The 17,767-nt window shown below is 35.1% G+C and overlaps 1 protein-coding gene across 1 annotated transcript; it reads right to left on the minus strand.

Annotated features, from left to right (window-relative positions):
* Positions 1 to 353: 353 nt before the first annotated feature.
* On the minus strand, positions 354 to 9,924 carry LOC120772627. Its single transcript, XM_040101343.1, has 2 exons — positions 9,661 to 9,924; positions 354 to 496 (listed from the first exon to the last, which is right to left on the minus strand). The coding sequence occupies exons 1-2, from the start codon at positions 9,851 to 9,853 to the stop codon at positions 354 to 356; spliced, it is 336 nt and encodes a 111-aa protein (XP_039957277.1). The 5' UTR covers positions 9,854 to 9,924.
* Between the last annotated feature and the right edge of the window lie 7,843 nt (positions 9,925 to 17,767).

The following is a 17,767-nucleotide window of genomic DNA, read 5'->3' on the forward strand; positions in this document are numbered from 1 at the left end:
CTTCTTCGGCTGTCGTTTCCTTGGCTAGGTCTCTAAATTCAAGCGTAACTGCTTGCGCTAGGACTTTGACTTGTGCCATATCTTTTCAGACCTTTATTGCGCGTTCTTTGAGTTTTAGCAGAAGTGATGATGATATTATTTGTATGTACGTACCTTACGTTTATTTTTTTTACGAATTCACACATGTTTTTAAAATATGTTTTCAGGTGAAAATTAAACAAAGAATGTATTCTTATTTAGCATGATAATTTATTTTATGTGGGTTTTAAATAGCTATAACGGCAAAAATACAGCTACATCAAAAAAGATTTTGTTATACCATAAATGTAATATTTGATTATAACAATTATGCCTTATATATTTTGATATTTCTTTAGAAGCATTGCCCAAACATCTGGATATCTAGCTTGTAAAAAATTTGTTAATTTTTGAGCATTTTGAGCTTGTTGTGGCGAACAATTACGACAGTTTCGTAAAATAACTTCCGGGAGAGCAGCTGAAAAGAAAAATATGTATTTATTTTATAGATTTTTTTAAACAAAATTGGAATATATATAGCTACTCTTTTATATACGAAAAACTCCAAACGTTTTTATACTTTCGGTAAATTTAGAATAAGTATAACAGATATTTTATACATATATTTTATATATATATATTATGTGTATATAAACTGGTCCATAATGACAATGCAAATTTTCATTATACGTGCCCTAACCAAGAGCTCAAGTTTACTACCATATCAAAAATTTGTGTATCACTCTTACAAGGTGCGTTCCAAAGTAGACAGGACTTTTTGAATTTAGCGCTCCCTGGTGGCGCCATCTATATGTCGACTGGTGCGTTAGAATCTGCTATCTTTATCGACTGTTCAGTGAGATTTTCATGACATTTGATTGATTGGAAGTGAAGTTATTACGTTTTAAGTGTCAGTATGTTTGTGTGATCGGTGCGAAAATGAGCTTCGAACAAAGAGCCAACATTAAATTTTGTTTTAAAATTGCTAAAACTTTTACCGAAACGTTTCAATTGATGAAACAAGTTTATGACGATGATTGCCTATCCAGTAGCAGAGTGCACGATTAGTTTCAACGTTTGCAAAGTGGTTTTGAGGACATAAATGACGATTAACATGTGGGCCAATCAAAATCCGTGATCACGGGAAATTCCATCGAAACTGTACGTGAATTCATCAAACTCAGCCAAATCATCATTGAAATTCATAGAAATGGAATTGAGTATCTCCAAAACATCGATTTATCGCATTTTGACCCAACATTTGGGCTTACGAAAGGTGTGTGCACGGTTTGTTCCGCACAAATTGACTGACGACCAAAAATTGCTCAGAATCGAACATTCGAAGGACGATTATTTGAACAAAGATCACATTTTAACCATTAACCACTCCCCGTATTCAACTGGTATGGCACAGTGCGACTTCTTCCTTTTCGGAAAAATGCATTTGCCCATGAAAGGAAGCGTTATGCAGACGTAGAGGCCTTTCGGCCCGCGAGCTAAAACGCTCGTTGGGCATGCTTTTGGACCATGCAAAAAGTTGTATTGAAGCAGAAGGAGACTATTTTGAATAAAATAAGTTGATTTTGCCGAAAAAACCATTTGTTCTGGTTTTTTTTAAGTCCTGTTTACTTTGGAATTCACCTTGTATAATATCGAATTTGTTTAAGTCAAATAACAAAATCGAAAACAACCCTCTATGTATTTTGGTTTTAAATGTTGGAATTTATTATATTAAAATTAATTTATGGCGTTGATTTAAACATATCAGTCATAAAGAAAAATTTTAAAATAAATAATATCTCAACACAAAGACTCCTTTACTGAATATTTTCATTGATAAATATGAAAAATACATGTTATTTTGAGATTTGCTACTATTTTATACTCATGTACATACTATACATATGTACAATTTATGCATACTATTTTTTTAGCAAACTTTACTTTAATTCAAACTGATTTTAATACTTAGTGTTTTATCTAAAACAACAGAGAGAACTGAACATACCCTCTACAAGATTCCCTCTACAAGATTCCGTCCTCTAGAACTACATATACGTATGCGATTCCACATTTCGTCGTTGCAATTTTTGACGTGTAATCAGAGATTTTTTTCGGTGTGGAAATACATATAACGTCCGAAAGTTCTTTCCTTATAAATTTAAGTTACCTTTTAATTCGACTACCAAATATTTACCAACACCTTCCAGGCTCATGCGACTTTAAATCATAAGTTTGCTTGTTTGCCCTTTTCGTCATTCTCTATACGACTTTGCTCCAATCAGTCATGGTACAATTTTGATTTTTTTTAATTTCTGTGAGTAGCAAAAAGATTACAAATAAAACGTGAAAATGACACGGATGTCTACTAATTCATCAATTGAGTGAAAGCGAGAGGCGAAACAAAACTGAAGCGATAATAGTTGAAACGAGGAGATTTCAGTGTAAACGATGGATACCTACGCAAAGTTCTACATTTTGAAAGGTTTAACATTTTTGTTAAAAAAAGGAATACATTCAATTAACCATCATAGGAATATAAAAAGTGAATCTAACAACTAGAACTGTCACAATATCTACACAAATTGTATAACTACACAAAAATGTTGATATCGCCATTTAACTATACCTTAACAAAATTGAAACAGCCCATCAAAGCAATTGCTTGCGTAGAAGTTCATGCAAGTGAATAAAGTCCTCTGATCGCCATTCACTTGAGAGTGGCCAGAAACGATTCTATTACATATAGAAGCTCACGACTTCCGGTCTTTGGCCAAATATTCTCTGGGTAGCCTAAGAACATCCGTTTGAAGTCGACCTAAAGTGAGAAGGCGAAACATTCCGTACATAGGGTTGTGCGCTGGGATCGAGATACGCCACGTAAATAACACCCTCCATGAAAAATAACAGCCAGCCTCGGATTAGAAACCCCCCTTTTGATGACGACCCTGGCAAACGAAATAAGGACTACGATTTCAGGGCATGCATCCGGTCCCTTAATTGGGAAGGGGCCGCTGGCCAGGTGGTTGATTTCCTCGTTAGAGTGAACGGGACAAGGACTGGGGCGAGTAGGCCCTTCTGGCATTTACTATAGTGGCCATATAAAGGAGCGCATATTTAGTGTGGAATTCGTGGTGAGAGAGAGACTCCGTCGCCGATTACTGTTATTCACCTCAGTGAATGAACGTCTACCCGCAATCTGCATCAAAGCGAGGTTCTTCAACATATCGCTGATTTTCGCCCATGCCCCGATGGGAGAGAAAGACGATGGGACGAAAGATGCCTTCTAAGAGCGCTTGGAGCGCACCTATGAAAGCTGCCCCCGCCACGATATCGAAATCGTGCTTGGCGACTTTAACGCCAAATGGGTTAAGGCTGATCGACTTCGCCGGAGCCCGAAATATGGTTATCTGTGGTACTAGATTCCAGCATAAGATTCATCATTCATCAAGCTACCTGGCCGTCCCCGGATCGAAAAATCACCAACCAGATCGATCATGTTGTGATAGACGGAAGACACGTCTCCTGTGTTTTAAATGTGCTTACGCTCCGAGGTCCTAACATCGACTCGGATCACTATCTTATTGCAACTAAGATTCGCACCCGCCCCCAATAAACAAAAGGAAGATTCGACGTGGAGCAGCTCCAATCAAAACAGACAGCCGAACGATTTTCTATTCGACTTGCACTCCCGCTCTCAGAGAGCACTCGTCAACAACTCGATATAAGGGAACTGTGGGACGGCATTTTAAGCTCCTTACGTATAGCTGCAACTGTAAAATGCAAAAGAACAGCTGGTGCGACGAGGAATGCCGTGTTGCAGAGGAGAGAAAACAGACTGTCCACTTCGCAACGTTACGATCGACCACAACACGTGCGGGATGGGATAGATATCAAAAGTTGAAGAGGATAGCGAGACGCATTTTTAGACGAAAAAAGAGAAAGACCGAAAAGCGCGAGTATGAAGAGTTCGAAGCTGGCCCACAAGGGTTATGCTCGAAAAACCAACAGCAGGTGAATTGGTAACCAATGCTCAGAACATACTAAAATTATGGAGGGAACACTTCTCCAGCCTGCTGAATGGCACTGAAAGTACAACGCCAGGAGAAAGCGAACCCGATTCCCCAATCGATGACGATAGAGCAGACATTCCATTGCCCGACCATGAAGAAGTTGGAATAGCAATTACGTGTCTGAAGAAGAACAAAGCAGTGGGGGCAGATGGATTGCCGACCGAGCTATTCAAAAACGGCGGTTAAGAACTGATAAGGAGCATGCATTTATGGACGAAAGTATGCCCGACGATTGGAATTTGAGTATTCTCTTCCCAATTCATAAAAAGGGAGACAATCTACGCCAACTACAGTGGGATAAGCCTCCTCAACATCACATATAGGATAGATCTCTCCGAACTGTTCGATACAAAACAAGGTGCATACTATATGCACGATAATGGTTAAAAACAATATGAGCATTGTAGAAATGCGTACAATTTTATATTATTTATCTATATATATAAAATTAAGAGGCAAAACTTCCTGTTCGCATACTCCTCCTAGACGGTTTGCCCGATTTCAATGAAATTTTCAGGGGTGATTGGGGTTAATGTGTGTATCATTGCACGTTTTGCAAAAAAAAAAAAAAAAAAAAACAACTGGCGGATGTTTACAATTAATAAAAAACATTGACATCGCATGTTGATCGTTTTTGCCTGTCATTCGTTCTTTCTATGGATGACTGTCAAGCTAAGAAGACATACAGAACGTAAGAGTTCCGAATGCACTGAGTGTATCAAAAAAATTTTTCAGCATTGTGTGTATTTTTCTCAGATTTCAACGTGATTAATATTCTGCGTACAACACAAAGCAAGTGAGTATTGTTGTTGTTTCATATGTGATGCTATGCGGTTCGATTGTCGCTTGAAAATGCGCGGTGTGTGTAAAAAAAAGTGTTTCAACATTGTGTGTTTTTTCCAGATTTAATTCCATCGATTTGCTACATTTATTCGAACCGATTTTGTGTTTTTCTGCTGACCGTGCAACACACACAAAGCAAGTTAGTAGTGTTATTGTTTCGTAAGTGCTTCCATGCGGTTCGCAAATACACTGTTGGTGGGTCTTATTGCATACGCGTGTGTGGGTAAAATACATAGTTTAAGATGTAGTTTTAGGTTAATTTTTCCATTTTTATTTTTTACTTCAAATATACATACTCTAGCACGACCACCGGGGACAACACTAACTACCTTTTTCGAGTTGTGTGAAAACGATGAATTTGCAAGAACATTGCTATATTCCGAAATACCACAATATTTCACTTGGAATCCATCATCGAAAACATTTCAACGACGAAAACAACGGGGAGTGTTGACGGTTATCCAAATGTCCGTAAAACCGATGCCATAAGACGCATTTACACCATCCATCCGAACAACGCCGAATGTTTTTATTTGCGTCTGCTATTAGTCAACGTGGGCGGACCAAGATCATTTGATGATTTAAAAACGTTTGACGGTCAGTTGTGTGCGACGTATCGTGATGCATGTCAGCGATTGCATTTGTTAGAAGATGATATGCATTGGGACACCGCACTTCATGACGTATCACTCACATCTCATCCAAAACAAATACGCGTACTATTCGCCATAATAATATCTACATGCCTTCCGTCAAATCCGCAATAACTGTAGAATAAGTACAAAGACTGCATGACCGAAGACTTATTAATTTTGGCGCGTAATCGAGCATCGGGCGCAGACTTGCTATATACGTTACAAATGTATAATTCTGCTTTGATATTGGTTGAAAATCTGTGCCTTACAATTGCGAATAAGGCATTAGCGCAACCAGTCATTGACCATGAGCTTCAACGTGAACAACAATACGATTGCAATGAATTGCGTGCTTTCATACAAGCTAACATTACCAAATTGAATATTCAGCAGAAAATTGCTTATGATAAGATTATACGAGCGGTTGACAATAACGCCGGTGGATTCTACTTTCTTGATGCGCTCGGTGGTACAGGGAAAACGTTTCTGGTCTCTTTGATTCTTGCTACTATACGGTCACAGCAGAAAATTGCGCTGGCAATTGCTTCGTCAGGCATCGCTGCTACTCTACTTGATGGCGGCCGAACAGCACATTCTGTGTTGAAACTACCGTTGAACATCCAAGTCGTTGAAACACCAACGTGCAACATATCGAGGAATTCAACAATGGCAAAAGTTTTGCGAGGAGCTGGAATAGTTCTATGGGATGAGTGACCAATGGCTAACAAAAAGTCATTAAAAGCATTCAATAGAACAATGCAAGATTTACGCCAAAAGCAACAAATTTTTGGCGGAGCATTAGTCTTATTATCCGGCGATTTTCGGCAAACTTTGTCAGTCATTCCTCGATCAACTTCTGACAACGAAATAAGGGAATGTTTAAAATCGTCAGTTTTGTGGAGACATGTTCAAAGGCTGACTCTTACCATCAACATGCGAGTCCAATTGCAAAATGATCGATCCGCAGCGGCGTTTTCGAAACACTTGTTAGACATTGGCGAAGGCAAAATGCCAATCGATGATACCGGTTTGATCACATTGCCGAACAACTTTTGTACACTCTTACAATCGAAAGAAGAATTGATTGAAAGTGTATTTCCGAATATTGTTCAACACTATCAACGCCACGATTATTTAAGTGAACGCGCAATATTGGCACCGAAAAATGTACACGTCAACGAAATCAATTTTGCCATTCAAGAAAAACTGCCAGGAGAAGCTAAAACATATATGTACATCGATTGATAGCGTTTTAAATCAAGATGAAGTAGTCAATTATCCAACTGAATTCTTGAATTCTTTGATCCCCCTCTGGTCTGGGTAAACGCATCGTTTGGTCCTGAAAGTCGGTTCACCCATTATACTTCTACGAAATCTGAAGCCACCGACTTTGTGTAATGGCACAAGACTTTCAGTCAAAAAATTGTGGCCAAATTTGATTGAAGCAACAATACTAAATGGCAAGCCAGCAGGTGAAGTTGTACTCTTACCACGCATTCCCATGATTCCAACGGACATGCCGTTTGAATTTAAGCGCTTGCAGTTCCCAGTACGTCTTGCCTTTGCGATGACCATCAATAAATCGCAAGGGCAAACGTTTCAAGTGTGCGGCGTCAACTTGGAAGAACCGTGCTTCTCCCACGCCCAATTGTTCGTCGCATGCTCGAGAGTGGCAACACCAAGGCGCTTATTCATTTACGCGCCAGGTGGAAAAACCAAAAATGTTGTATACCAATATGTTTTATAAATGTTCTATAAATAAGTAACAGTTTTACAACAATAAATAAAACACAAAGTAAAATCCCTTAAGAGTTTTAATCGATTTAGGTGTAGCGAAACGCACTGGGTAACAGCTAGTATATTATATTTTGTACGCTCTTGTAATCTTGCTATTAGTTAACTTATTTTATTCCTTTTCTCAAAGTTGACTCACTAATAGTTATACTCTTGCACCCAGTTGCTACGGCATTATAGTTTTGTACACCTAACGGTTGCACGTATCACCTTAAACTAATCGAGATAGATATAGGGTTATATTTATATATATATGATCAGAATGACGAGAAAAGTTGAAATCCGGTTGACTGTATGTTTGTCCGTCCGTCTATGCAAGTTGTAACTTGAGTAAAAATTGAGATATCTCGATGAAACTTGGTATGTGTCTCCTTAGTACAAAAAAAATTCGAGTGCGTAGGTGGGCGTAATCGGATCATTGCCGCGCCCACAAATCGACATTAACCGAAAACATATAAAGTGTCATAACTAAGCAATAAATTAAGATATGAAACTGTAATTTGGTAAAGAGGATCGCAGTGGCAAGGCGCACATGCGAAAGATTTTTTAAAAAGTGGGAGTGGCCCCGCCAACCACCACTAAACCACTTAAGCTACAATAACTAAATTTGGTGGGTACTAATCTTATAAGAACTTCCACCGATAGTGTGAAAACGGATGAAATCGGAGGATGACCCTGCTCACTCCCCATATAACGGTACTGTTAAAAACCACAAAAAACGCGATACATAAATAACTAAATAAGGCAGAAACATTGAATTTTCCCACCTAGATGAAAGTTTTCCTGGAACCGGTTTGAAAAATGGACGATTGGGGTGGCAGCGCTAATTTTTTGATGAAATCCCATATATCGAGACCCGACCAACCGATTTCGACAAAATTTAGTGTGTAGCATTCCTTTGTCATTTCTATGTCACATTGTGAAAATGGGCGAAATCGGACTAGTAGGCTTATAGACTTCTGATCAAAAATATTGGTCAGTGTGTGATATATAAACTTAAATTAAGTGATAATTCTTCTCTTATAATGGTAAGTCTGTATGTAGAAATGGGTTGAATCGGAAATCGATATCTTAAAAACAGCATTTTCGGCATATTTTAGTGTTTTACTAAGAAGGGTGAATATATAGTTTAAGCAAGTTGAATATTATATAACGTGTACGGACAAGATGTGTGGATCGAAATTGGATCCAAATTGGTTTGCAAAATATCGTGTCCGCAGTATCGATTTTGAGAATGCACCACGTACTGGAAGGACTTTCGAAGCCGTTGGTGGATGCAAATCGTCGAATAATTATTCGTGAGAATGCTGAATTGTCTATGGCGACCGTTCAAGGCTATGTTGTCTGTTTGGTAGAATTTTAAGGGGATCGTTTATTTTGAGATTTTGATCGACAATGCCACGATTAATTCAAACAGTAGAAGCGAACCACTGAACAATAGAAAAGGTGTAGTGTTCCATCAAGATAATGCGAGTCCTCATACAAATTTGATGCTTCGCCAAAAGCTTTTTCAGATTAAATGGAATGTATTAACACATCCAGTATATTCTCCAGACTTGGCACCTTCGGACTATTACTTGTGACGGTTTCTGCAAATTTTTTTGGGTGATAGAAAAACTGATGTTCAAAATTTTTTTGTGCAAACATTTTTTTGTTTTCTGTTCTTTGAGGCAAAATATTGGAGACGTATTTATTTTTTATTTCCTTTCAATATGAAAAACGAAATTAAACAAGTAAGGAGGGGCTAATTTCGGATGCAACGGCACATTTTAAAATCTTTCAACTTTGAGGAACCAATGCCAGGGAAATGTCTTAAGGTGTAAAAAGTCAATTATGCAAGAAGGAAGTAGGCATGGTTGTCGTCCGATTTAATATAACTACCTGATACTAACGAAGAATCTGCTAACCTTCAAAAACATCAATAAAACAATTTAGTTAAAGAAATAAAGTGGAAACAACTCAGTTGTTAATATTTAATATTATTCTAATAAAATGAATGAACGTAACTATCTTTCCCCTTAAAACGAAATTCACACGCTTCATAAAAGCTTAAATTTCTGACGCAGTATATTTTATATCTTATCAGTCTTTTCTTTTCTTAATCTCTTGGATATATTCTCACTTCTTTTGTTAACTGAAACTTATTTTACCTATGCATATATTACAATATATATATATACATATATATGTATTCATCATGTAAAAATGCATACCTCTATACTTTATTTACAATATATATAAAACATTTTCATAATTCAAATACCTATCGTATTGACCGAACTTTGAAGTAAACTCACCTTTCAACTGCCTACCAAGTTGGTCACAAGGGCTTTTTTCCAAAACACACATGATTTGTCTGCTCACAATAACTTGATTATTAAGAAGTTTGTTTATATTTTTGTCATCTGAGTCAGTTTCACAAGTACATATAACCAAAAGCAAAAAAATACATTTAAATGCAATATCTTTTGTCACGTTAGTAATTTTCATTGCAAAATAAAATTTTTCAATAATGAAGAGCTATATTCTATATACGAGTATACACAATTACATGCATATGAGGAAGTATATAACCCTGTCTTTGGTCTTACATACCTGTGCGCATGTGTTTCCTTCAGATATATTGAATAATTCTCAGGTATTCGGTACTTAGTAAGCAAAATTGTTTTCACTTCAATGTGACTTAATTTGTTCGTTGTTCTCACAGTTTATTCATCATGTGTTGGAACTTGGGCAATTCGGTCCATGTGTATTTTGATAATGCTATGTCATATTTTTTCATTTCAAAATATACATAATATGTGACCTGGTCTACGGAAAGGGGGCTTAGGTGTCAAAAAATCAATTTTCACTTTTTAGTTGATTCGGATGGCTTTTTCACGTGATAGAATCCAAATCAACAGAACCACTTACACAAATGTGATAACAGAACATCCGGAAAGAGAGACGAATGAAAACAAGACAACAGCAGCTGCGCGGTATTAGAGTAAACGTCACTTCTTCAGTGTTACTTTTTTAAATGTTCCACACTAGCAACTTACACGATGAACTATAATAATATTCCAACCAAAAACAACACTTACTGGACGTCTTTGAAGCCTCTGGAAAGGAGAACAATTAATGAGATAACGAGAAACTGACGAAACGAGTAGTTTATTTTTAACAGCTGTTTCCCAGAAAACTAGTTTTCGCACGTTAGCTCCCTTTTCGTAGACCAGGTCACATGTAATGTTAAAACTAATCCCCCATGTAGTTCAATCATCCTCGTTTGAGCTTTGGGGTTTGCCAAAAATTTGACTTAGTCAATGGAGTGCTGATTACTATAGTTTGTTTTCCCCACTTTATTTATTTTTTCTATCAACATTACTTCTTTTGTCTTATTAAAGAGAGAATTTGTTTAATAATGTGTGGTCCGGATAAACGTTGCAGAATCTCTAGTAATGGTTTGCTTAATTTCTTTTCTTCGTTGTGAAATGCTTTTTATTTACCAATATTATTTTTCTTAATTAAATCTCAATAAAAGTCCTCCTTGAATTTATTAAGAAACATTATTTTAAACTTCAATATTATTCCCTGCAATATTTATATATTTTTCTTTAATTATTTCTCAAATTCGTTTTAAGAATCACTGCACTTCTAAAATTTTTTAAAATTTCGATAGTTCAAATTACATTATTTTTAATATTTTTTAATTCACTAATTTCTTTATTTTTAGTTTATTAACTAATGCTTCTTTATGTTATATTATTGCAAAACATTATGAATTTTATTTGAAATTATTGTAGATATTCTATGTATATATATAAAGTGGTTGTCCGATTATGTCAACGAATGTGACCGATTCCGTTTTAAAGTGAGAAGTTTTTTGCTGCGCAAACCAGGTCGTTAATTGTTTTATTTTATGGGTATAATTTATATATAATATTTATATATAATATATAATTTAAAGTTTAGTTTACTTATAAATATAGTAACCTGTTGTGGTTTTAGATTATTCATTATATCGGGTATTTATGTTGAGTGTATCCATTTCTCAATGTTGTTTTTCTTTCGTGTTTTATTGTGTTATGTAGTTTTACCTTTTATCTGTTTCTATACTTTTATTTTTTGTGTTCTTTGCTTTCGTGTGTTTCACTTCATTTTTTCCTTGAGATCTGTATTTGATGGGAAGTTCGTGAGGTTGTTTTTCCACTGCACTATGCTTCTTTTACTTTTCGAGTTGTACGCGAATAATACAAAGGACTTTCTCCAATGTATTCCCAAGGACTACCCAGTAAATTGAGCTCTTTGTTGTTGTTGTTTATACTATTTAGTTGTGTTTTAATTTGTGTTACTAAAGGAAAAAAGAAGTGTCAGTTTGTATATGGTCAAGCGTTTCAGTGCATCCTTTGATATATTTATACTACTGTGATCAAATTGAAAGGTGAATTTTGTCTATTTCATCTCCTTCAAAATATTCCCTTTCCGCTCCGCTGCGAAAAATTCTCCGTCGTGATGGCCATCAGAGCCTTCTTCGATTCAGCTTTTGTATCCTCAATTGAGTCAAAACGGTGTTCTCGGAGTAGTCATGTGAATTTGCTGAATAGCTAGGAGTTACACGAAGGTAAATCAGGCGATTGCGGTGGTTGCGGCATGATATTCGTTGAAAATTTGGCAAAATGGTCACGAATAGCCAATGCAGTATGAGATGGTGCATTATCGCACTACTTTGTTCAATAAATTCAGACAGTAAAAATCGAAGAATTCACTTTTAGTGCTTCACAAAGCGACGCGTATCTCAAATACTAATAAATATTTTGACGTGAAAGTTAGCACAGATGTCAATAATAGTACTACCAACTTAAAGAAAGAAAATGTACCGATTCGAAAAACACGCGAAGTATAAATTATAAATTCGGCTTTCAATTTGATCACAGGAGTAAAGGAGTTTTGAATATACCTATTTGCAGTCTATTTGATTGTCTTTATAAGTTATGTGTTGGAAAAGTCAAGTATTTATACTTTCACCAAGCAAAGCGGTAGAAAGAATCTGGTAAAAATGTCAATAGTTAATTAATAACATATCCTTTTGTGAATTATTTTCGTTTGAAAGTTAAAACGGTACGATTCATATTTTCTTAAATTATCTTTTTACTGTAAGGTTTACTTTACTTAGTTCCTTTTCTTCTTTTTCTTATGTCAATAGATATGTTTCTATTGTTTGTTTAATCTTATCGTAGTATTCGATATTATTTTTTTGTTTCTATGCTAATTTTTGTAGGTTACTTTCTAAATATTTTCTCAGAATTCAATGTAACACTTCTATTCACAACCAGTTTCTTTAGTAACTTGGAATGAATGGGATGATTATATAAGGACACTGGTCTCCCTAAAAGTTCTTCAAAGTTTTTGCACGCTTTATCTCAATTTAGGTAAAAAATAAACTTTACACTTGCCCATAAGTTTGTCCTTATAATGGGTTGTCAAAAAAGGCTTGCGGTATTTTTATTGATTTTTTTTTATTGAAATTGAAATGAATTTTTGCCCAGCTCTTGAGCAATGCTACGGCTGCTACTATGCCGGTCTCTTTCGACCAATTCAGCGATTTTATCGCAATTTTCGACGACAGGCCTTCCGGAGCGTGGCGCATCTTCGACCACCTCTACACCAGAACGAAAATGTTGAAACCATCGTTGTGGGGTGGAAATGGAAACTGCATCGGGTCCATAAACTGTACAAATTTTATTGGCGGCTTGAGATGGCATTTTTGCCTTTATCGTAGTAGTACTGTAAAATATGCCGTATTTTATTTTTTTTTTGCTCCATGTTTGCGACGCTATAGACTCACGAACGACTTAAAAGAAACGACAATCAATCAAACACAAACACGTGTTAGCACGTGAAATGAGCTTTGCAAAAAGGTATAGCATGACCCGATGCGACGAAAACTAGAACTACGCGCTTTCAGCGCCAACTAGCGAAAATACCGCAAGACTTTTTTGACAACCTATTGTTAGTGTAAACACCTATTTCTAACCCATCTGTTGCGTCAAGCGACTTTATAAATCTGAAAATATTATTTTAGATATAAATTTGTAAAATTAATCAAATAATATATATATATATACATATATTATAAAATGTTTTTATATCATGTAAAATACTTGCCATTTTTATATTAACAAAAACGTCATCTACGACCAATGTATTAGAATACTAGTTTACTATGAATTATGAGATTGCTGAATTATAACTACATATGCTTCCCTTTTTTTATATACTCTGTAACACTAGTTTAAGCCGTTAGGTTAAGTTTTAAGCTAAGCGATGAAATCCGTGTAATAAAGAATTCAATTGTACAAAAACGGTCGTCTTTTTAACCGGCATTTTCTAAATTCGCTAAAGCACAGGAAATTCAGACGTTTAAAGTAAATCGCGCATCCCAATTAATTTATACTTCTCAAAAAACTTGAGAATTTTTCACCATCTGTCATCATAAATTTAAATTTTAACCTTCATTTAATTCCTTCTCTTTATAGTATACAAATCAACTATCAGTGAAGGTATCAGAATAAACTTTGCATAAATAGTGCCCTCAAGGTATTTCGTCAAACGTCCAAAAATTTCCGAAAGCGGTGTATATTTTTTCAAGAACCCAAACCCTAAATATATGGCTGATTTTTTATGGAACATATCGGTCAATCAGTGAGGTCTGGATCTGAAATTCAGTTAGAATATTTTTGCATGACGGCACATGGGCATGCCAAAACTCGGTAAAATGGATCAATACTTTCTTTACGCCCATATGCCTTATCGAACTTGCGGTTGACTTTATACCACATGAAATAACGAAATTCGGAAGCAATCACAGTAATAACAGTGTATCCTCTTGCCTAAAATTGATGATAATAGTTTTGTTCACCTAACGGTTGTTTGTAACACCTAAAACTAATCGAGATATATAAAGAGTTATATATTTGTATATAGTGACGTATTCTGCCATACACATACGGTTTACAAAATTTGTTTACAGTATTTTGATCTTAATACTCTAAGTGCTCTGAGTGCGGCTTTGGCAAAACTGCTTTGTTTGCAGTTTTGGTTTATATTTCAACAGAAAGGATTTAGATTCATTCCTGCAGATGATAATATATAAATTTAGTCTTAAGTTACCATCTAACAAATAAAGACGCACTCAAATTTTAAACAATTTTGAGTTTTATTTTTATTTTTATGGCATAGGGCCCTAATTACGTAAGTATATATGTAAATGATAAGAATGACAAGATGTGCTAAATTCAGAGTGACTGTCAGTCTAATAGGTTTAGTGTATACGAGAATATTTCCCAAATCATCATCCAAATTTGTGCCCTACAAATCTTTTTGAATCCTCTGACGACAATGTGAAAATAGGTGATAACCCCATCCACCCATATAACGGTTTTATTAAAGGCTACTAAAAAGGAGAATCAAAAACTAAAAGCGTCAAAGACACCGAATTTTATAACAAGATTTATACAAGAGGGCTTTATAGAAGCTGGTGACCAAATTTGACGATTATGTAACACTATTCTGACTTTCCCTATGTTCAGTATGTTGCAGTCTCATGCTAATGTATTTCAAACTGCCCATTTTTCAGCGGCGGATTTATCAGTTTCTCGATTTTCTGAATTTAAAAAAAAAATTATATATGTATACACAGAGAAAACAAGTTTTTAAAATTTTACAGAAATTAAGGCTGTTAAGAAATATTGAAATATATACTACAGATAATTCGCGACCAAGTACCTTTCGCATTTTACTTGCCTTATTTTGACCATTCTTTGAATTTAAGTATTATCAACTACAGCTGCTACTACTTCTTAAGAAAAAGAATCTGTTGATTCATCTATAGACCTTCTTATTGTGAGCTCGACACAACGCTGGCAAAAATTAATGAATGAAATCGGAAAAAGCACTAAAAGGAAAACTTTCATATATTTCGAAGGAAAGGCGATGTAAAAACGAGATATAAGAATACAAAAGAGATGAGAAAACTACAATCAAAAAGAAACATATTTGATTAAACTCCCGATGAAGATATTCGAATGACTGCGAGTGATTACTTCAAAGCTAACAAATTTTATGTTCTGGTAGATAAACTCAAAGCCGAATCAGCAAAACAATCGGAAGCCCATAACGAATTTAACGTGAAGTTTTCGTATCTTACTAAAATTAATGAGTTGTCACCGCGAGTCTAACAGAAAAAGCTGGTTTCTTGGAAAGCATGGATCTTAATGATTAAGAATATACCTACTTAGTTTAAGAATGAGTACATATCTTTATACATAAATAATTTTATTAATGGGTAAGGTTTGTTTCGTCGAAAAAATACCTTTTTTCGTGAATTTTTTTAGAAAAAATTATCGCTGTAGGTTTATTTTACTTATTATTATATGAAAGTACAACATTTGAAGGATACTTAAAAAAAGTTTTATCGAAAAATAGCGAGGAATAACGGATTTATCGTCGATCTCTGCAGGCACCTAGCCAAAAGTTTTTGTGTGGTGACCAGCCTACAGCATCACTGGATCATCTGAAACCAAAAAATTAAAATGCTTTCTTTAGTTTATTAGTTTATCTTTCAATTGACGTCGAGTTTTTTTTAATTTTTCAATTTTTGGTACCATTTTCAAGCGATTCAATAACGATTTTGGACGAAAAAATCGTCCCATTTGTTATTGTAAAATTCTTAGAAATTAAAATTTTTGGAAAAACTCGACGTCATTTGAGAGCTATATATATGTAGAATATTTGTACAAAATTTCAAAACGATCGATGCAGTAGTTTTTCTGTAGGCTGGTCACCGACTTTAAAAACGACATATTTGGGAAAATCGATTCAAAGTTTTGTACACTCAGCGCAGGTAGTTAGATGTACCGCTATTCAACCTGCTGTAACTTCGTTAGTTTTTCTCCGAATGACCTAAAACTTTAACACAATATTCTTGAGATGTTGATGGTTCAGAAAAAAAAAAAATAAAAAAGTGGAAAAAAAGTTGTCAAATAAACAAATTTCACTATCAGCTGTCTAAATACACAAGTTTGCCGTCTGTCACCATAAAATTTCAATGCGCATTAGCGTTGCTTAAGGCGCATTAATTTTGCTCGTCTGTCAGGGCTATAAGCTTAATATGTAAGCAGCATATTGCAATGCTGCATTTCCATTTTTCATTTCTCTTTCAATAACTAAATTATATACAAGTATGAAGAGGCAATAGCGTTAAGGGGGTTTTCTCATGTGAACGCATACATTTTACAACTTTTTAGGAAAATTTTTTTTATACGTCAACAAAATTCAATCATTTTAATTTTTTTATATATTTTTGCTTGAAATGCACAAAAAAATTTTTTTTCGTTTTTTACATTTTTAATATTTTTTTTAATCAAAGCAGTCCCCAACAAAAAAAAAATTGTTCACTGGTCATGGTGATAGCGGATGTTCATGTTGTCTGGAATAAAAAAAAAAAAAACAAATCGATTTTTATTCAGTAGTTCTGCGGCTATCGTCCCTACCAAATATAATCAATTTCATTAAAAAAAAATGTCGAACTTCAAATAAAAGTCACAAAAGTCTTTTATTTTCGTTAAAAATCGTTTAAAAAAATATGAAAATATTTTCGAAAATAAACAACTCTAGTAGGGACGATAACTATAACTGAGTAGAAGATAATATGTAAATTTTAAAGCAATCGGTTGAATCCTTTTTTTAGGACCATGACAGTTTCAGAAAATGATGATTCACGAAAAATGCGTTTAGAAACGTAGCAGCTGCAGACTTGTCATGGCGCTTGGTAGACAGTCGCTTACGTTGGCGACTGTGAGCTGTAACTTATCAAATAATATGAATTTCGGTCTGAATTTTTCATAGCATGTTTTCAATAGGTTTTACTGTCAAAACATAAAAAAAATCGATTTTTCGAAATGATTACATGAGAATACCCCTTAAGGTCCAATGAATTTGTGGATGGTGGGCTTTAATCTTTCACACAATAGATTAGGCTCGATAGAACCTAATACCTATATAGAATCAAGAATGATGGAAGCAAGATTGCGCAATGCGCATGTTTGCTTTCTTTCAGCTGTTCTTGCTGCCGTCACGGTTGACTTTTTATTCGCCCGCGCTTTTGAAAGTGAATTCGATAGTGTTTTCAAGTGTTGAATTAATTGTGAAATTTTAAATTTTTTAAAATGCGTTGCGCAGTGTTTGGGTGCAATAATAATAATGGTGAAAATTGTGCTACGAAATGGAGATTTTTCCATTTCCCTAAAGATGAAACAATAGTGAAACAATGGATTCATTTTTGTCGTCGTACGGACAAAATTAATGTTAAAAATGCATGCATTTGTGAAGTGCACTTCGCGCCAGAAGCCTTCGAAAGAAACT

The sequence above is a fragment of the Bactrocera tryoni genome, chromosome 3, assembly GCF_016617805.1.
Source record: "Bactrocera tryoni isolate S06 chromosome 3, CSIRO_BtryS06_freeze2, whole genome shotgun sequence".
In the NCBI taxonomy this organism is placed as follows: Eukaryota; Metazoa; Arthropoda; class Insecta; order Diptera; family Tephritidae; genus Bactrocera; species Bactrocera tryoni.

Excerpts from the sequence above, each read along its gene's own strand:
- LOC120772627 (XM_040101343.1), bottom strand. The coding sequence starts at position 9,853 with ATGAAAATTACTAACGTGACAAAAGATATTGCATTTAAATGTATTTTT. Across the intron at positions 497-9,660 it reads ACTTGGTAGGCAGTTGAAAG|CTGCTCTCCCGGAAGTTATT; the intron begins GTGAGTTTACTT and ends TTTTCTTTTCAG.